The sequence below is a fragment of the Giraffa tippelskirchi genome, chromosome 11, assembly GCF_054371585.1.
Source record: "Giraffa tippelskirchi isolate mGirTip1 chromosome 11, T2T-mGirTip1v1.2.pri, whole genome shotgun sequence".
NCBI classification, from domain to species: domain Eukaryota; kingdom Metazoa; phylum Chordata; class Mammalia; order Artiodactyla; family Giraffidae; genus Giraffa; species Giraffa tippelskirchi.
The window spans coordinates 143,767,423-143,792,705 of record NC_137285.1 but is presented as its reverse complement, the minus strand read 5'-3'; the positions used below and the strand labels follow the sequence as shown (position 1 = coordinate 143,792,705).

At 45.5% G+C, this 25,283-nt stretch overlaps 1 protein-coding gene and 1 long non-coding RNA gene across 23 annotated transcripts in view; one reads left to right on the top strand and one right to left on the bottom strand.

The window, feature by feature from the left end:
* Positions 1-25,283, bottom strand: part of ALKBH3 (alkB homolog 3, alpha-ketoglutarate dependent dioxygenase) — a 171,088-nt gene that overhangs the window by 123,850 nt on the left and 21,955 nt on the right. For 11 of the 22 annotated variants that reach the window (XM_081545010.1, XM_081545027.1, XM_081545026.1 and 8 more), the window contains exon 8: positions 24,992-25,201. In XM_081545010.1, the coding sequence (XP_081401136.1) occupies positions 24,992-25,201 (210 nt within the window). Of the gene's footprint in view, positions 1-5,428; positions 6,006-6,191; positions 7,553-8,279; positions 8,379-24,991; positions 25,202-25,283 lie in introns of those variants that run through there. The other 11 variants (XM_081545017.1, XM_081545019.1, XM_081545015.1 and 8 more) reach the window with 3 other exon arrangements.
* On the top strand, positions 6,526-11,359 carry LOC145527303 (uncharacterized). Its single transcript, XR_014069654.1, has 2 exons — positions 6,526-6,618; positions 7,106-11,359. It is a non-coding gene; the product is annotated as an uncharacterized LOC145527303 (long non-coding RNA).

The window sequence follows — 25,283 nt, the reverse complement described above, 5'->3', positions numbered from 1 at the left end:
AACAATGACTGAATTATCTAAGACAACAGACTCGTTATATAATGATATATCTATCTTTAAATTTTATGCTGTCACTTCTTAGGGAACAACAATTAATGTCACGCAGCAATTCACAAAATAAGTAGAAAAAGGCTACACACTGATGGGGTCAGTATGAAGTTGCTTTTCTTTTGTTTCAAGTATACATATATGTAGAGAAAAAAATCCACTGCAAGATGTGAAGAGTTGTCAACTCCAGCATAAAGTCGGAAATGATTTTCTTTTTTTCTTTTTTTCCTTGTATCTTTCTTTGACATTTCTTACCAAGAACACATACTCCTTTTGTAGTTAGGAATAAAAACTAATTTTGAAGAAGAAAATAAAAGCCACGCTGGTTTACTTCTGTATGTAATAGGAAGGCTCGTGTCTCCCTTTTATATGTTCCCCACTGCAGCTAACACACAATTTCTGAACATAAAAGCCCTGTCTTGAACAGAATTCCTGATTCAAGATTGCCTGGTAATCTTGTTTACTCTTCCAGGCCAAGGCGTTCTGTACAGAGCCCAGAAATGGCCAGCGAGGATAAGAAAACAATGTGACTGGTGGGGGTGCGTCACACTGACCTGTGACCTGCTCTCCAGGCTGGGAAACATCGGGAACTGACCCGGAGTGGGGGTGGGGGAGGGGAGGAACCAGGCCAGCGCGGGGCATCAGGAGACCCATTACCTGGGGAGCATGTGGTGAGGCTGCCGAGAACAGCCGATATGAGGCCACTTTGGTATCTGGGAGCGCTCTTCAGTTCGGGCTAAAGACCTTCCCAGGAGACACTCGGAAGTGCAGCTGGATCCTAACAGGATCAGCCTCCTTGTGCACAATTTTCCTTTTGCCCTTCCTCCCCGAAGCCGCTGGGCCCCGCTCGCTGACTACAGCGGAGGTGCAGGCACCCACAGAGTTTGGCAAGTGGAAGGGCGGGGTCGCAGGGCCATCTGACAGTTGCAGCGGGACTGCCCGCCCAGCACAGGGGTTAGGGTCGGGGCTAGCAGGGCATGTGGAACATTCTACTTAAAACAATTACACCGCTAAGCACGTGACTGTTGGGCACGTCACATTCAGGATCTTGCCCCTCACAAGACCTCGGAGAGGTGGCTACTACTATGTCCATTTCACAATTGAGGAGATTGAGGCTTGGTGGCTGATGGGTGGGTCCAAGGTGGCCCGCTGGGAAGGACAGACGGGATTCAAGGCCACGTCAGCCTGGCTCAAGCCAAGGCTTGATCAGCAATGGCTCTGCAGTATGTCTGACAGATGCGGAGGCTGGGACACAGAGGGTGTGTCAAAGTGAAAGTGAAAGTAGCTCAGTCATGTCCGACTCCTTTCCACCCCCCTGGACTATACAGTCCATGAAATTCTCCCGGCCAGGATACTGGAGTGGGTTGCCATTTCCTTCTCCAAGGGATCTTCCCAACCCAGGGATCGAACTCAGGTCTCCTGCATTGCAGGAGAGCTACAAGCTGAGCTACAAGGGAAGCCCCCAGTGTGTCAAAGCTCTTTCCTAATTCCACCCTCCCAGGCAACACAGTGACATTCAGACAGCATGGGCCCATTGGAAAGGTGACTCTGAGGCAGTCTTGCCTGAAGTTGTCCAGCCAACTCCCTGGAACCGCTGGTGCAGAGCTCGGCTTGCTCTATTTTCGGCAGCAGGATGCTACCTGGAGCTGCGGCAGGGATCCTCGCCACGTACCCAGCCAACTGGCTGGTGCAACATGGAGGCCATCCATACCAGTCCTCTGAGGCACTGCGACCTGGGGCTGTCTGTGCCCAGGTTCCCTCTTGTGACCAGGTTCTGCTTTTAGCTGGGGATCTCAGAAGAGGACACAGAACCACAGAGTGATGCAAAGGACACTGGCCTAGGCACTTGTGGGTGTTCACGCTGGTTCTGCCAGCATGGCCCTGGGTGGCCGTCAGAGGAGCATCTGTCCAATGAGGACAGTGGTTCCTAACCACTCTCACGGGACTTCCGGAGACAATGGGCAATGTGTGGAAGAGTGTGCCAGCTCTCTCTGCCCCCTCTCCCCGCAGGCAGAGGAGGCCTCCAGGAGGCAGACTGGGGGGCCGTAAGGGTAGCAAAGGGAAGCCACACATTCAGACTCCTTTTCATCCACTCCCCCACACCCCCACCCCCGATTTTTGCTTCTAGGCTAATTGCCCTTTCCACCTTCACACCAGGTGAAGAGGGGCTAACAGCTACCATCAGACAGAGGGAGCAGGGAAAAAATTAGTGCCTAATCCCTTGATATGTTTTCAGAGAAAACATTCCAGCAAAGTGTTCTCTAAGCAACAAGGGCCTGGGGGAGACCCTTCCCTGGGGCCCTCCTCCTCTCCAGGACTCTCTTGAGATCTGGCTGGATGCTTAGCTGGCCTAAATGGTCCCGGCGAGTTGGGGAGGCCACCAGCGCATCCTTCATCCGCCCACCCGTCCCACAAACGGTCTCCAGGAAGAGAGGATACAGCCCTCCATCTAGAATGGCTTTTTGGAGGGTGTGGATTCCCTTCCCAGATGGTCCCATCCACATGCAGATAGGGGGCGGGCCGGGCGGAGGCTCCGACTCAGTCATCAGAGCCAGCGGCAGAGCCTCCTGGAGAGGGCCTTCCTGCCACAGCCTCTGAGCCAGGCCGCCGTTCTGTCTCCACGGCAAAGGCTGCTCCTGCAGGCTGCCGCTCGCCTTCCTTCTCAGGGGCGCCTGGAGCATCAGAGGCGCGGCGCGGCAGGCGCTTGTCACAGCGCTCGCCCACACCCTTCCTGCAGTGGGCGGCTAATTGCAACCTGATCACGCGGCCCTCGAGAGCCCCGCGCCTGGCCCACCACTTCCTCCTGCCCACCCCCTCCCCAAGGGGAGAAGCTTCCCGGCTCCAGGCAAGGACCCAAGGTTTTGCCGGCTGGTGAAGGGGCTGAGTATGCGCAGTCCCTCCAGCCCCACCCCAGCGCAGGGAGAGAGGGCACGGGGGTGGGGGGTGCTGTTGGGGGTGCAGAGACCGCCCCAAACACCAGGGATGCCCAATCTCAGGATCTGAGCTATCCTCTAGGTACCTCAGTTCCTCATCTGTTCGCCTGCAATGCAGATGCGGATGGCTCCCTGAGTCAGGAGATCCCCTGGCGGAAGGCATGGCAACCCACTCCAGCATTCTTGCCTGGAGAATCCCATGGACACAGGAGCCTGGTGGACTACAGTCCACAGGGTCACGGAGAGATGGACATGACTGAGCACAGGTGTAATAGGTCCAGTGCTCAATGCTTCCTTCCGGCTTTCACCTTTCCTTCCCTTTTAGAAGCCTAGCATTTGTGTCCCGAGTTAAAAACTAGTGGGGTCAGAGGCCAGGATCCTGCTTGAGCATGTCCCACACTTGTGGAGCCCACGTGAGAACAGGGACTGTCCCTGGTGTCCAGGGACTGTGATATCACCATTACAAGGAGGGGGAGTGAGAGTGATTATTAGAGTATCATCTAAATAACTGCGATGATGACACTGTCACACAGGCCTTGGTCAGCTCCAAGCTGGCTCATCCGAGAAAACGCTCTTTTGGGTAATGTTGGCACAGGAACACTACCTAAGTTATCCTGAAGGCCCAGCCCGGCTCGGGGCTCTGGTCACAGGCTGAGAAAGGCTTTTCTAATTTGGCATAGGAGTACCAAGCCAGCTGGAAAGGGCACCATTAGCCTGTGTTCCACTCTCATGAATAAACATCAAGATAATTTCCTTTCTGACCCCCCGACACAGGAGTCATTGTATCTAAGAGTGGATTACTTGAAAAAGAGAAAATGGGAGGGTGGGGTCAGGGGACAGTTGTAGACTAGGTCCCTCTGAGGAGAGCATGTGGGTGGAACCACATATATGTAAAGATTTCAACCAACAGAATGCATCACTATGGAAACATTCAGCTTTTTCAAAGAAACAGTTAAGAAAATAAAGCAATCAAGACTTCAGATTCAACACTACAAGTGTTTATGACCAGAAAAGGCAAATGGGTCTCAGATATTCTGCAGCCAAGTAAAAGCTGCCAGAACTCAAGGAGGAAATATTCCCAGTGGGGCAGGGACCCATCACGTGTCGGGGCTTTCTCCGAAGCCCTCCAACTAGAGTCTTCTGCTTACTGCAGGGCCCACTTAACTCTTCTGGGGTTGCCAAGACACGGTCCAGGAGATGGTGCCACTTACTGGCCAGGCCTAGACAGGCCTGCCACTCGCGGGGGGCAGGTCATGCCAGCCATGGAGGCAGCAGGGAGTGTGTCACAAGAAAATAGCAAGTTAATGAGCTGTGACCCCGACTTAATAGGAATCATCAATGCCACATGAGTTGGTGGTTTAGCTGACAACCACTTGGAACCTGATTTCAACACTGAGGACACAAGCTGATGCTGTGTCAGATGCTCCGAGGCCTGCCTTGAGGCCAGCTGCCTGTGCTCCCCGTTTTCCGTGTGCAGTCTGCCCTGCTTCCTGGGCTGTCTGCTGACTGATCGCAGTCGTGGTGCTGGCCAGCATCATGAGGAAGCCTGATGCTGAATCTAGGCATCAGGGTCCCCAGATGGACTCGCAGGTAAGAATGAAGGGAGGAAGGGACCACCCGGCTACCACAGAAAGGTTGCTTGGATATGGTCGGGAAACATGTTCTCAGACACTTGCTAGGAAGGCTGGAGGAGAATCTAGTTCATCATAAATTGGATTGTATCCCCCCACAGTGAGCCTACCCTGTTAAACTGGACAAGTCTAGCCCAGCTGGCAGCAGAGTTTCTGACTAGGAGATGCCAGTGTTGATTAAGGAGATGCAGACATCTGCCCTGGTGCACAGGAAAGCCAGGGGACCAACAGGGTGGCCTGGCAGTCAGCCCAGCCAGCAGGGCACTGACGTGAGCTTGGGCTGCCAGCCCTGCAGAGGCAAGCCCTGAGGCTTGGGGCCTGGGGGTGCCCGCTAGACCATTCTGCCTAAATTCTGCATGGCAGAGGGAAAAGCACAGTTAGGGGATTAGCCTGTGCTTTATGCTCTGGTCCTGCCATTCATAAGTCCCGTGAAATGACTTCACCTCTTGGAGACTCGGTTGCCTCATCTCTACAATGGGAACAGCAGCTGGTTCTGGCAGGGCTTCAGGGAGGGTTAGGGACTATGTATAAGAAGCTCCTATGTTAGTCGCTTAGTCGTGTCTGACTCTTTGCGACCCTATGGACTGTAGCCCACCAGCTGCTCTGTCCATGGGATTTCCCAGGCAAGAATACTGGACTGGCTTGCCATTTCCTCCTTCAGGGGATCTTCCTGACCCAGGGATTGAACCGGGGTCTCCCGCATTGCAGGCAGATTCTTTACCGTCTGAGCCACCAGGGAAGCTCCTAGCATGGTTACTAAATTGTCCTGGCAGGTTATTAAAGCTCAAAAACAGGGCAGCCAAAAAACCAGACCTGTTTTTTTCTTCATGCTACAGCTGCTTTATTTGCTCCCTCAACTCTAACAAGTAATGCTGGTAAAAAGAGCTTTGGCCTTAACTCTTAGTTAAGATCTACATTCAGTAAAACACAGCAACAGGTTGGTGCAGTCACTGAGCATGGGCATCCTTTGCCAGGGTATGGAATTCCTGTCCAGTTCTGAACCCTGTCCTTTTACTCTACGGCAACTACCTCCTTGACATTTCAGAAGGGACATTACCTTAGTAGTAGGGAGAGTGGCTGTTTCTGCCATCGGACAGCCAGAAACAAAACCTAAGACCGCTGCTCTCAGATGAAGAAACCCAGGTGGTGGCCGAGGCTGTCAGGAATGTTTCCCTGACAGACACGGCCGTGATGAGGGAAGAGATCAAATCTGCAGCTGACGCAATGCACGGCCCGAATTGGGAGGGATGTGGTAACAAGACTTGGAGTCATCTGCTGGCTCTTTCACTGGTGGGAATGGAAGAGGAATTTCCCCGGGGTCACGCATCCAACTCACAGCCAAAGCTGGCGGCACCTCCCTGGCCAGGTTGTGCGTGTCTGAACTGCAGGAAAGCTAGGAATTAAATAGGTTTTGTTTTACTGTTGTGGTAATTTGTATCTCTCTCACAGGAAGGCCTCCTGTGACGCTCAGATTTTATAAAGCATTTGGTATTTCTTAAGACGAAGGAGCTACACACATGCAACAACGTTTAAAAGAAAGAGACTCTGGTTCAAGAAGTCATAGAGCTCGACAGAGAAGAACAGCGCCTGGCCAGGCAAGGCGTTCATCTGCCTTCTGGCCTTTTATCGTGATCCTGGGGCTCATCAGTCTTACAGCATGGAATGGAAACAAGACCAAAAAGCAAGAAGGGGGGTAAATTTTCCCCGGGGCGCGAGGGAAACTCTAACCCCTCTGCCCTACTTCCAGCCGTTTAAATCCATCCTCTTTCTCTCTGGTTTTCTCTGTCTTGGTTTGGAACTGATCCGGCACGCTGCTCCTAAGTCCTGGGGTCAGGAAGACATGTGCTTTTATGATGCAACAAGGGGCAGCCGCTCTGTTTTGGGAGCCTTGGTGACATCAGAGACTAACCCTTGAATCTCGGGAACGTGTATAGAAGACAACACTGAGTCAGAAGAAAGCCTTAGTCACGGGGCTACTGAACTCTACAGGGAACGGCACTATTAAGGTAACTGAGTCTATTCCCTCCAGGACCGCTCCCGCTCCTATCTGGCTTGGGTTTAAATGACTCAAGTAATTCTCCAGGGGGAACTAATCTATGTGGAACAGCTGCCACTAGCAGGGCATTTGCCGCTCTTCAGCTGAAATTTCTCATGACATCACTCAATTCCTCCTCCCTTTGAGGGGATAGTTTCCTCTTGTATTATAAGTAGTCCAGAGGGCGGCTTGGAGATACACTGGAGAATACCACCTCTGCTCTTCACTCAGAGGCCTGAAACCCGTCTGCGCGTCTCCCAGGGAGATGGACGGGCAAGGAGACTCAGGTAAATAAAGTCCTCCCATAGTACGCAGCTTTCCATTGCCATAGCACACAAGCCAAGATGTTCAGGAGTCGAGGCAGACTTCAACAAAACTCTGTCTGGGTTGCAGCAGCTGTCTGCCTGCAGAATGCTCCCAAGTCACTGATGTGTATTTCTGTTTCCACTTTGCTACAGGCACAAGGAACAAAGATGTGGATTTACCCTCCCCCGGAGGCAAAGTCCATTCCTATTTCTCCAACCAACACCGAAGAGGGCAGGAGGGGGAAACGGCTTATGGGCAAAATCACTGGTAAACGCAGCCACAGCGGTTTTTAATTTGCCTAAAGAAACTATGTGATTTCAAAATGTGATTAGGGATTACCGTTCCCACAGTAAACGTATTATGAACACGAACTGCAGGCTGTCATTTAATAGGACCGCAAGCTGGGAAGCAAATCTCATCCTCATCCTCCAGACAGCCCACGGAAGTGTCTTCATGGAGGAAGGTTTGCTCAGTCTCAACACGGCTCCTCTCTCCAGGATCTCACATCACCAGTGCGCCCCTCGAGGGTCAGGATAAACTGTCCGAAAGGTCAAGTTTATTCTTGGTTCTCTGGAGTGGTACTCTTTGGGCACTCGATGCTAAATGGAAATATGAGTAACTCTGACATAAACACACTTTTACTCCAAAGCCATTTAAAACTTCTTTATGAGGACACAGACATATTTCAATTTTATCTCCCTTCAATGAGCAGCAATAGCTCTTCAAAGTCTTGTGGAGGAAGGTCTTCTCTGAAATAAATCCCCACCCCCACCCTCACAGGGAGATATTTTCATTTTTTCCTAAGTGCTGCTCTTCCTCGCGGCCTCCTGCCATTTTTCCAAAGCTCATAAGACAGCACACAAATGACTGAGACCACAGAGAAGCACAAGACGCGTCTCTCATGCTAAGTGTTCTTACATTAATTCGCACACCTTAAAAATGGCCTGGCCGAAGCTGTGGAGCTGTGCAGCCCCATATGAGAGCCACTGGCTGCCTGAAGCTCTAGCTTAATTGAAAATTCAGTTCTTCAGCACTCCAGACATATCTCAAGGGATCAAGAGTCACATGGCTAGTGGTGACTATGCTAGGCTGCACAGATACAGAACACTTCCTTCGTCACAGGAAGTTCCACGGGACAGCGCCGCTCGAGAGGGCCATTCTGTCAGCAGTATCAAAACTTCTTGGAAATGAGGTCCGTTTATTGCCTCGTGCTCATTATAAAAGCAACTTGCTTTTCACCACGTTTAATTCAGAAATTAATCACTGTGAGCCCATTGGGAGACTGCCTCCATATGACATAAGTCCATGTTACTCGCACGTTCTCACCTGCCAGTCCGCTTGCGTGGCCCCTTCCATGATTAACAAGGTCCCGTGATCCAAGGGTATCTTCACTCTATCCACATACGTGTAGTCTCCATTGTCCTCCTAGAAAACAGCATTCATGGCACTGAATTTTTTTTTTTTTGCTCGTGTGATCAAGATGCAACAGAATGCGACACTGGTCAGAGAAATGGCAACTTCAACTCAGCCAGATGGCAGGGCTTCGTTTACTGGCTCTGTCACTTGGCAGCTGACTGGCCTTGGGCAGGTTATTTCACCTCTCTGTTCCTGAATTTACTCATCTATAAAGTGAAGATGATGGTATTACCTGGCTCATAGTGCTGCCGTGAGCCTCACTTGATGTACGTGTGAATCACCTGGAGCCCAGCAGGTATTAGGTACAGTGTAATAGCTATTAGTATTCATATTATCAGCATCCAAATTGCAGAAAAGTACATTCTGGCCAATGAAGGAATTCAAAGTCATTTATACAATAATTCTTTACACCTGCCTTATTCTGCACCCTTGTGTTTTGACATAGTGTTAGGAGAACAGGCTTTCAAACAAGATGTGGTGTGATGAGCTTTGACCACTTTTCACAGTTTATGCTAATTCGCTAATTAATATCTATGTTAAAACTGATCACAACTCTTCCTATAGCTACTTTGGTATTTTGGAGATACTTTCTCGCTTCTTTCCAGAACAATCAACAGCCAGATTTTCTCACTGAAGGGGACTCTGCCGTGACCAGAACAGTGTTACTAAACTGAGCCTGGCTGTGTAAGCCTTTGAGAATGGATGGCATCTCGTGAGCACCTAGGATACAGACACCCGTATTTACATTGCCCCTTTCTTCCAGAGCTGAGTCAATCCACGGACGATATCATAATGAAGCTTCCCAGCACGGGCTGCGATGTGGCCCGCAGGTGGTGTCACTCCTCTTCCACCGCTGACAAAGGGGCACATTAAACAACTTCCTTACTCACAGCAAGAGAGAGCACGTGGAGAACTGAGACTGGGACAGACCCAAGTGTCCTGACTTCTTCGCTCCATTCCGAGCAGACCCATCCATTCTTCCGCTTCACTTCCAACGCAAGAGATTTACATTTAAATTACCGCAGGACTGATTTCACTGCAATGCTGTGTTTATGTTTATTATTGCAGGGGTGCTTCTGAGAATGTAACTGTTTACAATGATTTCCCCCAGGAAAATCAAAACCAAAACAATAATGAACTTTTATAAACAGTCTAGATTCCAGGCCCCAACCCTTGGCAGTGACTTTGTCAAGCGCTGTCATAACTTTCATGAGCAGAAGACACAAGCAATGTTTGAAATAACTTTCCGTCTCAGTGACTGATTTTGTGTCTGCCACCTTCTGCTTTCCAGTAGCAAGCACCAAAACGTTTACCTCTGACCCCTCAGCCAACCACAGAGCACTGGGAAGGTGACTTTGTCCGCAGGTAGCCCAGCTCCATCTCAGAAAAGCAAAAGGGTACTCTCTGAAAAAAGGATCCCAGACAGAGGAGATGTATGTCCTACTGAAGAAAAGATACCAGAAGGCAGTGCGCTGCTCATGAGATCAGAGGTTCCAAGGCACCTTGATTTAGGCTGTAAAGTCAGTCATCAGATCAAGGTTCGACACAGCTACACAGACAGAACTGCCACTGCCCTCTGCATAACCTAGAAGTACAACGGGGCTTTAATCTATAAATCGAGCACTGGGACAGGAGAGTGCAGCAGACAGGAAAGACACTTAACACAACAGGAAGACAAGCTTGAGATGATGATCTGTTAGAACATTAAAGCATTATTGAAATAATATTGTATATCAACTATACTTCAATTAAAAAAAGAAAACACAAAGAAAAGCATGTCCTAGGACGAAGGAGTTGTATATGCAACAGCCAGAGGCCAAGAAGCCAAGGCCTATCCTGCATACACAGGTCTGTGAGACCAGAGGGCAGGTGTAAGGAGTGATTTAGAGAAGGAGTTAGGAGAGTTAAGAGCAAGCACTTTCCAATCCAGGGTTGCTCTGTCAGAGCCACCGTAACAAAATGCAAATCTAATCTCAGAATTCCCCTCCCTTGCTTAAAATACATTAATGACATCCCAAAGGTTTCAGGATGAAGTTCAAATTCATTAGCCTGGCACCAAGGCCCTTGATGACCTGCCTGCTTCCTTCTCTTTAGTTTCGTCTCCTACATCCCTTTCACGGGCACCCTGTGCTCCAAATAAATGGAACTCCTCAACAGTTTTCCAAACATGAAAAAAAAAAGTCATTATTGGGGAGGAGGAGGTGCTAAGGCCAGCAGAAGAGAAGAGGTGAGCACTGTAACTCTATCTGGAAACACGAAGCAGGGAAAGAGGATTCCAAACACAGGAGGGATGTATCAGCATGGATGGAATGTGATGCTCAGCAGAGCCAGGTCTCCCTCTCCATTCCTAAGATCTGAGTTCTTCAAATGAGAGAAAGCCTCAGGGTGGTTTGAAACACATCACATCCAGTATAACCCATAGTTGTACCAAAGAGCAAAAGAGGGTGAGCCTTTTCTTGGCAGGGAGCTCCCTTGATCCGTCCCTGAAGGAGACGGTGATACCAGCACGTCCACAGGGAGAGGTGATGTCATTACTCTGATGCTCATCATTTGTTCCTTCAAACACCCCTGGCTCAGCAAGTGCATTCCTCATATCCTTCTCAGGGGAACTTCCCAACCCAGGGATCGAACCCAGGTCTCCTGCACTGCAGGAGGATTCTTTACTGACTAAGCCACCAGGGAAGCCCCCCATAATTCACAGGAGACAGATGGGAAAGAGGATAGGGGATTCTACCAAGGCAACACTGGGCTCACAGATGCTTCCTTCTCCTAAGACCGGGGCAGCAACAGACCACACAGCCACCCTTCAACGCAACCAAGATTCACAGATACTTTTTCCACCAAGGAAGGAGATAAAGGGAGCTCCTCCGGGGAGCTCACGTGGCTGAGCATAAGAGCTCAGTTGATAAATGGATAAGCAACAGTGGAAGCATGGGTCTGACTGTTTAGAGGAGCGAGCTCACGGCTATTAAACATGGTTGTTACCCAAACATGGCTCTGAAACCCTTTTGATTTACTCAGGTCTTTCTGCAAAACAAAACAAAACACACCCCCTAAAAAGCCATGGCTTAGGATAAAATTTTCCATTCCTGATCCCGGGTCAAAGAAACTTGTAGGCCAGAGTCAGTCTACAGGGTGGGTTTTGCTACTGATATTCTTTGTTTCCTACACACTTGAAACCTCACAAGTAGATGGAAAAAGCAAAAAAAAAAATTTTTTACATTAATGTTAATCCACATTCTCACTCCCTCCTCCACCATAGTCAATTCATTTGAATGCTTAATTATACTTTTTGATGAATGCTGGGATTTTCCAAAGTTTTACAACTCTTACCAAGATCTGAGTCTATTCAGTTTCCTTTAGAAAAATGCTATTTGGGGGGGAAAACAAGCCTGGATGTATTTATTGTCATATCATTACACACCACCCAACAGATAAGAACTCTAAACATTCTTCATTCCCTTGGAAAGGAAAACTTCACACTGTATGAGATCGATACAGATCTTTCATGTAATCGTGCTTTCTTGTCCTAAAAAGGTGTTTTAGAAATTACAAACATCAGTGCTTAAAAACTATCATTGACATAGTTTTTTTTCCCTACTATAAAAGTAACATAAGTTCACTAGAGTAAATGACACACTTGTAATTACCTGTTCAATGTCTGCCTTTTTGATTTCTGATAAACTCCATGAGGGGAAGACGATGCTGTCTTTCCCTTTTGAAATATGCTCAATGTCTATCACATATATCAATAAATATGTTCTGAACGACTGAAGAAAAGCACCAAGAAGATATAAAAATCACCTTTAATCACATCATCCAGAATTCATACAACACAATCACAGGGGATATTCTATACATACAATTGTGCACTCATTTTTAACACTGTCCTGTGAGCATTTCCTATATCTTAGATGTACAGTATTTCTTAAAAATGGTTATGTAATATTCCTTTGCATGAACATATCCTTCCTCCTTTAAACTCATAAATTATTTTTTGATCACCTGGATATGTCAGGCACTGTGCTGACGATACAGCAGTGAGGGACACGTGGTTGGAAATAGACTTTAATATACCAGTAATACTTGAAAAAAAAAAACGGAAAAAGAAAGAAAAAGCTACTGCAAGTAGATTTTCGGCAAAACATCTCTGAGTGTATTTCTAGGCTATTTTCTTTTCTCTTTTTTTTGGCCATGCTGTGCGGCATGTGGGTTCTTAGTTCCAAGACCAGGGATTGAATTCATGTCCCCTACATTAGGACCGCAGAGTTTTAACCACTGGAAGTCCCTAGAATATATCCTTCAAAACGGAAAAACTGGATCTAAGGGTATGAACTTAAAGGCACTTTGATTTATAGTATCAAACTGCTTTAAGAAGATTGTGGCAATTTATAATTCCATCAGGAAAATACGACAGTACCTACCTTCTGAGCACATCATCAATATGGAACATTATCAATTAACAATGATGAAAAAGTTTAGGGAGAAACGGCAGCTCATTCTTCAAACATAAAGTTCTTTAGTTACTAACCAAGTTCACCATTTTCTCACATGCTTATTTGCTGTTTGCATTTCTTCCATTGCAAACTCGTTCGTGTCTTTTGTCCATTTTTCTATGGGATGTTAACGTTTTTCTTATTGATCTGCAACCATATATAGTAAGATATTTCCCCCTTGTTATATTTTCTGTAAATGTTTTTCTCACTTGCTATTTGACTTTTAACTGTGTTTATGATGTTTAACACAGAATAGCTCAAAAATTTTTACAATCAATTCTGCTGATCTTTCTTTGATTCCCCTTCATGGTTTTTATGCTTAGAAAGCCTGTTCCCCATTCTCAGGAAACCTAAATATACAACTGCATTTCCTTTCAGTTAAAAAAAAAAAATTCTGTATTTTTTAGATTTAACTCTTTAATCCACCTGGAGTTGGCTCCCTACTCCCCTGGTCCAAGTGTTTTTTCCTAACAATTTCCAGGTACTTAAACCAAGTCATCCTGCTAGACTTTCTGGACACCATCAACCATGGTATAAGCTGCTACAGTGCCAGGCATGTTAGGGACTGTATGCACCCAGTACTGTTAATTCTCACCACAACCCTGTAAGGGATGTGATATTCTTCATTTTATTATAAGCAAAGGAAGCTGGAGGGAAAGTACATTTCTGAGGCAAAAGGCTGGCAGGAGACACAGAGGCAAGTATGTGAACTAAGACCTGCCTGGTTTTAAAGTCTGTATTTTTTTTCCCACCTTACTGTGCTCTCCAAAGTGCTTTCTTTCTTCTGAAATCCTGTAATACTTCCTGTCTGAACTACATGGCACCCTGTCCGTTCTGTAAGGGTCACAATTACCAGCAGGTGGCATAAACAAGGGGCATGGGGCAAGTGCAACAGTGAGGGGTGGGGACCATGGACACTGGACAGCGCGGGCCTTGTGTCTACTCTGCGGCTCTCTCGTTATTCCCCGGGTGTTGCCTGATCTTCTGGATTTTCTAGGGAAACTGATAAATGGGATTTTTATGTGACATCTCCTGAGTTATAAATTTTGCCAACTAACTCGGTTTTTTTAAACAATACTGGGAAGTATATACACAAGTCTGAGGACCAGTTTCTGCTTAAGAGCTTCCCAACTGAGCTGCTGGTGGACCCATCACAATGCCTTCTCTTATGCTCACAACTGGTCGTCCCACGTAAGCTCCCCAGCAAGCCCAGATGTTATCTGCCTGGCTTCTTTGATGCCCCTTTGCCATTCCACATGGTGGTGCCTGAAACAAAGCTCAGTACACATATGCTGCTTCAAGTATCGTATTCTTAATCTCAGTGATCCCCACACAGTCAGAAAAGGCCATGGATGCAAAATATGCTTCCAAATTAATGATCTTAGTCAACAGTGAGACATCTGGTTTTCCAAGTCATCTCTGATCTCCTGGATGAGCTACTTACCTAGAAATTCTTCCATCTTTTTATTAATAAGATGCTTATAATAACAAAACAAATGAGCAGAAAGGTCAAAACAAAGTAGAAGCCTGCTGCCTGTTTCTTATTTCCAAAGCTCAGGAAACACCTGACATGCAGTAACTATTATTATTTTCTTCACTGAAAGGCTTCAAGGCTACAGGAGCCCTTGAAGGCTGGAGAGGACTTAAGTTAGTGAGAAGGTGGTGTGAGCGTGTGCTGTGTCGCTTCAGTCGTGTCCGACTCTTTGCAACCCTATGGACTGGGGCCCGCCGGGTTCCTCTGTCCATGGCATTCTCCAGGCAAGAATACTGGGATGGGTCGCTATGCCCTCTCCAGGAGATCTTCCCGACCCAGGGGTCGAACCTGTGTCTCTTATGTCTCCTGCATTGGCAGGCAGGTTCCTTACCACTAGCACCACCTGGGAAGTCCAGTGAGGAGGTAGAGAGCATGTCTAAGGAGCAAAGAGATAAGCCAGCAGTATGGTGCAATCACACAGGGACAGCAAAGTCGGCTGGGCACAGATTTTGTAAAGATTTGACAATCTGGCTGGAAGAGTTTACATTTTATACCCTGTGTTCCAGCAGGAGCAAATAAAGACTTCTAAGTTGGAAAACAAACTGATGAAAGCAGTGAGGTCAATCTTGGCTTTCTGCTCCTCTTTCTCTATTCTTCTGCTCTGAATTGATAATGGGCAATTCCATAGCTTTACATACTATCTAGATTATTAGTCTCAATTCAGTTCAACAAATGATTGTCCATGCCATGTGGAGCAAGTGCCTTAACACAGTGCCTCAGCCACCTCACCTGTACAATGGAGATGACAGCAGCATCGACTTGATAAGATTCCTGGAGGCTGCATGTAAAGCACTGAGAACAGAACCAGGCACAGACTCAGTAGACTCAGTACTATGCACTCGCCATTTATCACTATCCCTTTACTGTTGTTACTGTTGTTATCCTGACAATTCCGAAATGATACCTTTAGCACAGGCCTGTCATCTGAAGCCCTGACTCCACAGCCAATTTGGAAGTCTCAAGCATCTTGAACCTAGCAGGTAGAAGAAGGATCTCGATTCCTCCACAATCCTCCCTAAACAAGAGCAAAATAAAATGCAAAACCTCTGCTCCTCTTCCATCTGAGTAAATAGCACCTCCATCTACCAACTGCTTGAGCCAGAAACCTGGTTCGCCCTCAAAAATACATCTCAAATTCATCTACTGTGTTCCTCCTCACTGCCACCATCTGAGTGCAAATCAGCAGTCTCCCAGGAAAAACACTGGAATGACCTTTCAGTCTCCTATTCTTGCCTCTCCCTGAATTATTCTTCATACAGCAGCCAGAGTGCTCTTTTTAAAATATAAACCAGAGCATGTCACAACCTCATTTATTTCCATTGCGCTTGGAGTAAAATCTAAATTCAGAGCCCTAACTGCAAGTTGTAATTATACCTCTCCATTGAATCAACTGTTCTCTAGCTCCCAGGACATCCAAGAGGGCAGGGCCCATGTCTGCCACGTTTACTGCTATTTCGCCAGAGTTGAGCATAGTACCCGACTCACAGTAGGTGCTCAATTAATATTTGTGAGCAGGAGGAAAGAGAAGAAAGAACAAATAAGAGAAAACGAGCTGTTCCTAAAAATATCTGGCATCTGGTTATCAGATAGAACTGAGGGAGAAGAGATTAGAATTACAGATATCAGAGTGGAAAAAGTCATTTTAGTATTTTAGGCATGTGGTAAAGAGAGCCTGAAATGAAGCCACTATTAGAAGGATGAGTTTTTCAGATCTTTCAAGAAAGAATTAAGAAGATTTGGAACTAAAACAATTGAAATAAGAGAATGAGGAAGAACTGAAAATAATTTATGGTTAAACCTGACCAAGAGAGTAGTGACATCATGAACATGATGGTAATTGTGAGCAGGTGGAATTGTGGAGTTTTCTGAGAGAATAATAGTAAGTCTACAATTTCAGGTTAGAAGTCATGTTCTGTTGTAAGTAGAAATGTCTCATAACAAAGTGATGACCAGAATATGAGATAAAAGTCAAAGCTGGAATTGAGATTCACACTTTGCTCCACCAAAGAAGAAATGGTTGAAGCCATAACAACAAATGAAATCCCATTTATTTATGTATTCAATCAAAATACACATACACACACAGTACTAAACGCTGGGGATGTAATGATAAAGGAGACAGAAATGGACCTTGCCTACATGGCGTTTACAATCTACTCCTAGTTCATAATTTCCTTAAAAGTTACGTAGACAAAGATGACAGAATCAAAGACAATCCTGAATACCCATATTTAAAGGGGTTGAATGTAAAGTGGAAAAAAACCTCAAAAGAGGCAGAAAAGTAGCAGCGGGAAAAGTGTGAGAATAGCTAAGATAATACAGTTATTTCAGAAGCTAACAGTAGCAAGAAAGGGCAGCTATCAGATGGCTGAGTTTCAGGAAGAGAGATGCTGGATGCTGGTGACCAACACCACAAGGAAACGGACAATGACGACTGAGGAAAGGCCAGACTATTTGCTCTTCAGGACAACGGTATCACTGTATTAGCAGCACAGTGAGATGGAGCTAGAGAGCAGGCGTTCCAAAAGTCAGTTAAGTTGTAGGAAAGGGAACCTGCAGATGCGGACAACTGATCCCAGAATCTGTGCTTCAAAAATCAAGAAAAAACCAAGACGTTGGAGCATCTGCAGAATCAAGCAAAGGGTTTTCTCAAGATGCTACCAGACAGAATTTCCCTTGCTCTCTGGTCCAAGAATCAGCTACACAGTAGAGCTGCTTGGCAAGTATGGTTAAGGCTTTACTGCAGACTGAAATGATATTTGAAAACTAAACGCCAGCATGTGCTACAGCTCCTTAGCCTGCTGGAGCCAACTGTCCCTTTACTGGCCCTACTTCCTGACTCACGACTATGCCAAAATGTCCCCCTCCTCTCTTTCAGTCATTCCTTTCCAGCTTGTGTTCCCCATCAAAGTATGGTGTGGCCTTGCCCTTGAGAACCTGGCTGGCTTCTAGACAGCTTTATGGATCATCAAAGTTTGCAGCTATATTTGGACTGTAAAGCTGTTTCTACAATGCCGATGTAAGAACACAGCTGGACCTGTTGTTCATAGCGGTAATGTATTTTTTAAATTTGACATAAACAAAACATATTAGTTATGGAAATTATGGAAACAAAATAAAGTTAGGACCCCACAGTCATCTCCACAGTTAAATCTGCTGACTCAAACCAAACACTTTCAGAGATGGCATCTTCAACATGATCTGAAAAACATTACTTTAAAAAAGAAGCAGCTGGTTTTGAAATAAGATCTGATAAAGTAGGAAACTAGATGGGATAGCATAGACTTTTTTTTTTTTTTAGGCCTCGCCATGCAGCATGCAGGATCTTAGTTCCCTGACCAGGGAACCTGTGCCTGCTGCAGTGGGAACACAAGAATCTTAACCACTGGACTACCAAGGAAATCCCTGGGAAAGCATAGATTTAAAGTGACTTGAGGTTATCTGTTCAAAACAGGTTTGAACTCACTTGCCACACACAAATATCTGGGCTTTTCTCAAACTCTTTCCCTGATTTTTGACACGGATTTGGCACAGAAGGCTCTAGTGAGGTGAGTGAGGACACTGAGCAGGAGGGCCGGCACGTGCAGTCAGCCAGCCCAGCCCAGGCGCATCCGTGATCTTAAAGGGCAAGTGCAGTTTACACCGAAACACCTGCCGCCAGCGTTTGCTGTTGATATAGTATTGGGGGTAGGAGGGCTGAAAAGTTACTGAATTAAGCAAAAACAAGGTTGGCTTTACACTTACTGTTGGCTTTACACTTACTGTTTAGTCACTCTAGCTATACTAAATGTGCATTTAAAACCAGAAGATTTAATGTAATGAAGATGCCATTCTTGGTGATATGATATTTCCAAGAAATGCAACTTAAAGGAATTGCTATTTTTAAAGAGCTTCTACTCAAGACTGCAGCACCAGAAATAAACACTCTCCTTCCTCAAAGAGCGTACAGGACAAATTCCATGAAGTCTGACATCCAGCTGACCCCAGTCACCAGGAAAAGTGCAGGGTTCTCCAGTCATCCATTACATCAGAACACTCATTCCCAAACCATCCCTGGACATAACCTGATCAAACACAATCCCCCACACCCACCCCTGTCCCTGCCATTATGTCCACTGGAATTCTCATTCAAGGATGAGCAAACACCCCAGATCCTCAACCTCATGTGCTCTGAAGGTTCCCTCTACCTCAAAACCTAGCTCTCTCCAGGAGACTCCAAATTCTGGGAAACTCTCTCTCCTGTGGAAGGTGATCATGTCTGTCACGTCGATAGAGCGAGGGGATACTCTTCAGACCATTATTCCCAGGCATGTCTTAAAAATGCTTGCTCCTTTGAGCTCATGTCACTGAAGCTGTCCACTTCTCTCCTTTTCTGCCTTGGTCCCAGGAGGTATAACAATCTCTTAATTGGTCTCCTGGCTCCCACTCTTGCTCTTGTCTAGTCTGAGCTCCATGCAGTAGCAACTGACCTTGTAAAATTTCAATCAGATCGCGTCACTCTTCCACCTAACACATTTCAATGGCTTCCTGATGTACTTAAAACCCACTCCTTCCCGAGGAGCCTGAGTCCTTGTGTGATCTGGCCCCGCCCACCCCTTCCATCTCATCACCAGCTCCTCTCCACACTTGCTCACTCTGCTCCTCTGTTGGGTCCTCTTCTTCCTCAAACTCACTAAGCTCTTTTCTGCCTCAGCTAAGCAGTCATCCACTAGGAAAATGTGGCTTGTGAAAGAAAATTACCAGAAGGCTCAGGAATAGTTTTTTAAAGCATGGCAAAGTGGAGGGGAAAAAAGACTACCATTAAGACAAGGTTTTAATAAAAGTTTGCAAGCAGACCTCACACCTAGTCAGGACACACACGAATTTGACAAATCACTTTGGAAAATGCTGTTCTCCCAAGATTAAAAGTGCTATCAGTGGCAATACAAAACCGGGAGGCTCTTTGCAAAAATCAGTTATTCCCAGTGGCAGCTAGGACACGGATTCTAGCCTGAGACAGCCCCCAAGGAAGCAAATGATGATCCCAACTCCCCAAAGAGCTCGTGTCTGTAGAGAACTGAGGTCCTACCAGGACTACTTATCTTTATCCACTTAAACATGCACCAATTCATCTACCCACTCAACCACTCACACTCTCCAAAACACTGCATGACCCTAAAGACAGGAGCTCAAAAACTCAATCACCATTCCTGATCCACAGGCCACTTGACCCTCCCCAAGTCTCCCCTGCACCCCCTCAGTGAATGCCATTCATAGGACAAGGCAACCCTGGAGGTTAGCCTCACTGCTGTTCATTTTCTTTTTAAATTTCCACATCTGAAAAGTCACTGTAGCATCCACCATTTATAACAGCTTAAAAATTCACTGATTACTGCAACAACTTTCACAGCGCCTTTCATGGGAAAACTTTCCTATTACTCCCATAAAGTTGCTACCAATTATCATCCCCATTTACAAAAATGGAGTGAGTATAAATGAAGCGGATAAGTGCTTTTTACAGGCATCAGTAACAGAAACAGGAAACAAAACCCGATATTTTAAATTTCATTAGGGAATGTATTAAAAAGATGATGGTTATCAACAGTTCCTTTCGAGTAGTTCTTGTAATTTCTCAGAACAGATGCAGTAATCAGAAGATAGACTAAGAAGAAGTATGGATGCCTGGAAGAGCAGCAGTGGGTGTGGTGGCTGAGGCAGCGGTTCGGTCACCACCCCACGAAACACTACACAGTCTAGTTTACCCAATTTTCAAATTTAAGCTAATCAGCTTATATTATTTTGGATTCCAATATCCTCAATTCTTCTAAAGCCCTGGAAAAAATATTGATATTTATGATCAAATGATCTTTTTATATTCCACTCTTCGCAGTAGTGTGTAAACAGGGAGGTACTAGAAACTCGAATGTACTGGGAACTCTCAACCTCTCCCATTACAAGTGGTTTTACAAACATCTCTTTTGGTGTTATGAACCGAGTTCTCATTCTTCAGAAGGTGCTAGAGAAAGGAACAGTTGGAGAAATTTCCTAACTTGCCTCAACTCAATCATCTTGAGGTGGATAGAAGCCCCTCACATTTTCAGGATTCAGCTGATAAAGGATAGTGCTTATGCATGGGTAATTTTCTAGAAAACAAGGCTTTCGGCATCTAAACCTCCAGTGCATCACAAACTTCCTATTATCTAATACTCACCCCCCTCCCCAACTCAGCCATCACTGTTTCTATGGTAACCGACAGAGAAATAGCAGCCTGCCAAATGGCTTTTGTAGTTCCTTTTCCAGCTTGTTTTTCAGTATAGAATTAAAGCTATACTGGGAAAAGAACCAGACTAATCTTTATAACAGGGACACGACTCAGTCTGAAAAGTACAACTGGGTTTGGGACACAAGCGTAGAAAAGCTTTAATGAGCCCACCTTGGGAGAATAAAAGAGATTCTTGGTTTCTTAAAAAAAATGTCTCCAGAGGTATAGTTGATAAGCTTTCCTTTTGTCTTGAGACAGTATATTCTGATGTTGGCCAGAAGATAGATACAATGCTGTTCACTCAGGTTTAACTGAATTAACAAAAGAAGGGATGGGTGAATGAAGGAAAGGCTACTATGTTTCCAAGTAGCTTGTTATCATTAAAGGAAGTGGTAATTGGCTATAAAATCAAAACAAATGAGCAGAAGTTGACAGATTTGGACAGGGAGATGAGGATCAAGGATTGGCATCTTGGAGGAGTGAATGTTTAATCCTAGGGATGATGCATGCATGAAGCCGCCTGAGCCAACTGCATGAATCAGAGGGACACTGGTGCTTAGGGAAACAAAGATCTCCTTACCATCTCAGCACAGCGAGAAATTGTTAGGAATGCAATCTGTGGAACTGGGGCAGCTTTCAGAAAATCAGCAGCTACAGAGAACTACTTAAAGTGCCAGACTGCAAAACAAACAGCTGCTGCAGGGGTGGGGGAGTTTGAATGTTAAAAAAAAAAAAAAAAAGGCTAATTCTCTTTGAAAGTGGCCCCAAACAGATGCTTTTCTGTCTCAAATCTGCATACTTGAATCAAATACAGGAAATCTCATGAGTCCTCTATGTCAGCTTTAGATGAGAAACTTTGCCTCAAGTCAAACAGGTATTACCTTCTTCTCCTCTGATAGGTTAAAACTAACTGGATTTTGAAAAAGATGCACTCCCACAATCTCTAGCACACTCCAAATGTCTTGCTGACAGATATGGAAATTACAATTTTTAGTGGCATAGTGAGACAGGTTCCTGGGAGCTACAGAAAGTCAGACTCCTACAAATTCCACACAGAAGACTAACCTGAATTACATTTTTTATTTTATGCTTTTACCTTGAGTTATATGAATCATGAGTCATGTTCTCAAAGCTATCACCATAGTTAAGGAAGAAAACTAGACAGATTTGCAATAACCATTTTCCTTTCAATCCTTCAGAAAAGGGATCGTTATTCTAAGATAAAGATGATGTACTCTAAGATACATTCCCAAGGATGTCAACCCAGAGAAAGGCTTCTGTACTTCAAGTTTAGCTAGATTTGTGGAGCCCAAGATTTTTTTAAATCTGCTAAAGAAACTTGAAGAAATTTTCCCAAAAGTTTAAACCTGGGTTTTGTTTATCCAAGAATGGAGTTTATTATTTAGGTTCTCGTGGCAGGGAGTTGGGGGGGAAGCAATTCTAAACACGTATTCACTACTGCATGATTATAATTTCAAATATATTAACCTTCAATTTCCCCATCTTAAACAAAAGTCAGAATTGAAGGAATATACAATTGCATCAGATTCAATCATGGTTAAGACTACGCCAGAAGCAAAAACTTATTCATCAGTAACCTGACATACTGACACACTTGTATTTCTTCCCATATCTGTTTCCTCAGCCAACTTTGTTTCAAGATCTCAGACAAATTTTACTTATCAGATAGGTATTTTCATCAAATCAGCTACTACAGTTATAGTGCAAATTCCCCTGCTATTGGCAAACAATTAAAGGGACTTAACCATATTTTCAGTGTTTCACAGCCTGTGCTTTCACTGTTGATCATCAAAATAGATTCTAAGAAGCCTTGAGAAGACAGTTTCAGTAAGTATGGTCAGTGTCCCTCTTAGAGATTTTGTTCCAAATGGTTGCCCTCAGACACAATGCTATGTGGTAGTTACATTTTCTATCCACCCATTAACCTATAACATAACTGAATTATATTTCCAAGAAAAAATTCTTGATCACCATGAATATGTTCTTATATGAGAAAATGACCTTCAGCTGCCTAGAGGGGAAAAGGAATAGAGGTATTCTGGGCACCAGAACACTGTTAATGCTTCAGTTCAGTTCAGTCGCTCAGTCGCGTCCAACTCTTTGCGACCCCATGGACTGCAGCACGCCAGGCCTCCCTGTCCATCTCCAACTCCCAGAGCTTGCTCAAACTCACGTCCATTGAGTCGGTGATGCCATCCAACCATCTCATCCTCTGTTGTCCCCTTCTCCTCCCACCTTCAATCTTTCCCAGCATCAGGGTCTTTTCAAATGAGTCAGCTCTTCGCATCAGGTGGCCAAAGTGTTGGCGTTTCAGCTTCAACATCAGTCTTCCAATGTCTAACACTTAACAGTTGGAAATTGCTCGTACGGTAAAACTAATTATCCTACAAAGCATGCTTAGGGCATTTTTAACCTTAAAATCTGGAAGTAGGCCAAACAATATTTTTAACAAAGGGTGATTGTGGTGGTAGTGAATGTATGTGTAGAGAAAAACGGTAACTGAATACTTAAATACTTGGCAACAAAGAAAGTAACTGCAAAGAACCAGAGACTCGGCTTATACCAAAGATTATCCTGGATCTACCCGAGTTTGCTGTCCACTCAGAAAGCTGGAAGGATAACCCCAGAAGGGAGACAGGGCACTAGCAGGGGCCAGACCATCAGCTCGGGAGGGAAGGATGAACTCATCCCACTCACTGACGGCTATAATCCCAGCTCCCAAGACCAGTATGTCTGGCTTGAGGGTCTGAACTTTAAAATAAGACACATGGTGTTTCCCTGCCATTCACACAACAGAAGACTTATGAAGGGCGGGATGAACTCCTCACACGTGAGAACGGAGGATTTAACCAAGTGGAAGTCTGCATATAAAAGCTAACTGTACCTGAAAGCAAGTCACTGGCAACTGACAATCCCCACCCCCACCCCCGCCAACACAGACCAAAGCTTCTGGGTAAACAAAAGCAAACACTACCCTGTCGATGGAAGATATGCCAACGAAAGGTGCTTAATGAAGTAAGTGCACAACAACACAATATGCTTCAAAATACCATGTTTGGAAACCCAAATACATGTCAGGAAAACAGCCCAAGAAGTATATCTGATGAAGAACAGACACAGCACTGACTGCCTGATAATTATGTGGTCTGGATTAGGTCATACTCAAAACACAGCCCTGTAGGCCGTCCACACTGACTGCATCTGGTTTAATGTTATAAGCTAAATGACTGGGAGCCTTGGTTTAAAAAAAAACACACACAAGCAAATCCTGGAAATAAGATAATTTGGTAGAGGTTTGCTCTTTTCTTAGAGTTCCTACTATCTTTCTATCTACCTCAGTCCTAAAGTTCTACATGTCTTGATTTAAAAAAAAAACACAACACAAAGAGCCCTCACACCCCTCCAATGTCTTATAGGTAAGAGCTGGGCTGGACAGCTTAAGTTATTCTACAGTTTAGTCACTGCTTGTCTAGTCATCTGGCTGGAACTTCCTCTCTGAAAGAGGTACTGTTCATCTGGATTTCAGGAACCGGCTAAGAAGCAATGGGGATGCATGTGGTTCAGTTCAGTCGCTCAGTCGTGTCCAACTCTTTGCGACCCCAGGAATCACAGCACGCCAGGTCTCCCTGTCCATCACCAAGTCCCGGAGTTTACCCAAACTCATGTCCATCGAGTCAGTGATGCCATCCAACCATCTCATCCTCTGTCGTCCCCTTCTCCTCCTGCCCTCAATCTTTCCCAGCATCAGGGTCTTTTCCAATGAATCAGTTCTTCACATCAGGTGACCAAAGTATTGGAGTTTCAGCTTCAACATCAGTCCTTCCAATGAACACCCAGGACTGATCTCCTTTAAGATGGACTGTGGTACTTCTTTCAAAGAAGACAGGCAACACTGCCATGAAGAACACTTACTTAAAATAAAGGCTCCTGAAGAAGGGCATCTTCCCTGAGCCTCCTTCCTTTCCCTTCTTGCCCCTACTCACTCGAGCTCTGCCTTTATAAGCTGGACTTCCTAGCATTTATCATAATTCCAGTTAGTTGAGTAATGAGTAATGTCTGTCTACCCCCATTTCCATGAGGACGGGGACAGTGTCTGTCCTTTCCACCAATAGAAATAAGCCTCTGACACCTGGCACACAGCAGGCAATTTCTGTTGCAGAAATGAACGAATGGCTTCTTTGGAAGTCAAAAGTTATCCACAGGATATAAGCAATCAGACACATACTCCAATTCCCTAAATCTGAAAACAGGAGCCTTTTAGGAGCTCAGTTTTTTTTCACAGATTATTAGACGGCAGGAGGAACATAAAATAAACAAGGAGACTACTCACTGGTGGGGGCTTCTTTCTCATCTCAAACATGCGTGTGGCACCAAAACTGAGTGAGGCGATGATGGGGCACCGCCCCAGGGAAGGCTCGTCATCGCTGTGCCAGTCCACGCTGTCCTTCTCGTTTCGGTAGAGATTGCAGAGCAAGGAGTTGAAGGTGTGGCCAGTGTTCTCTTCAATTTGGTTCTTCAGCATGAGCAGCACAGGATGCCACTGCAATCAGCAGGTCAAGAGAAGGGGCAGAGAGAGTTCACATGAGATACAAGGTGGCAGGCACAGGGAAAAACAGGAAGTG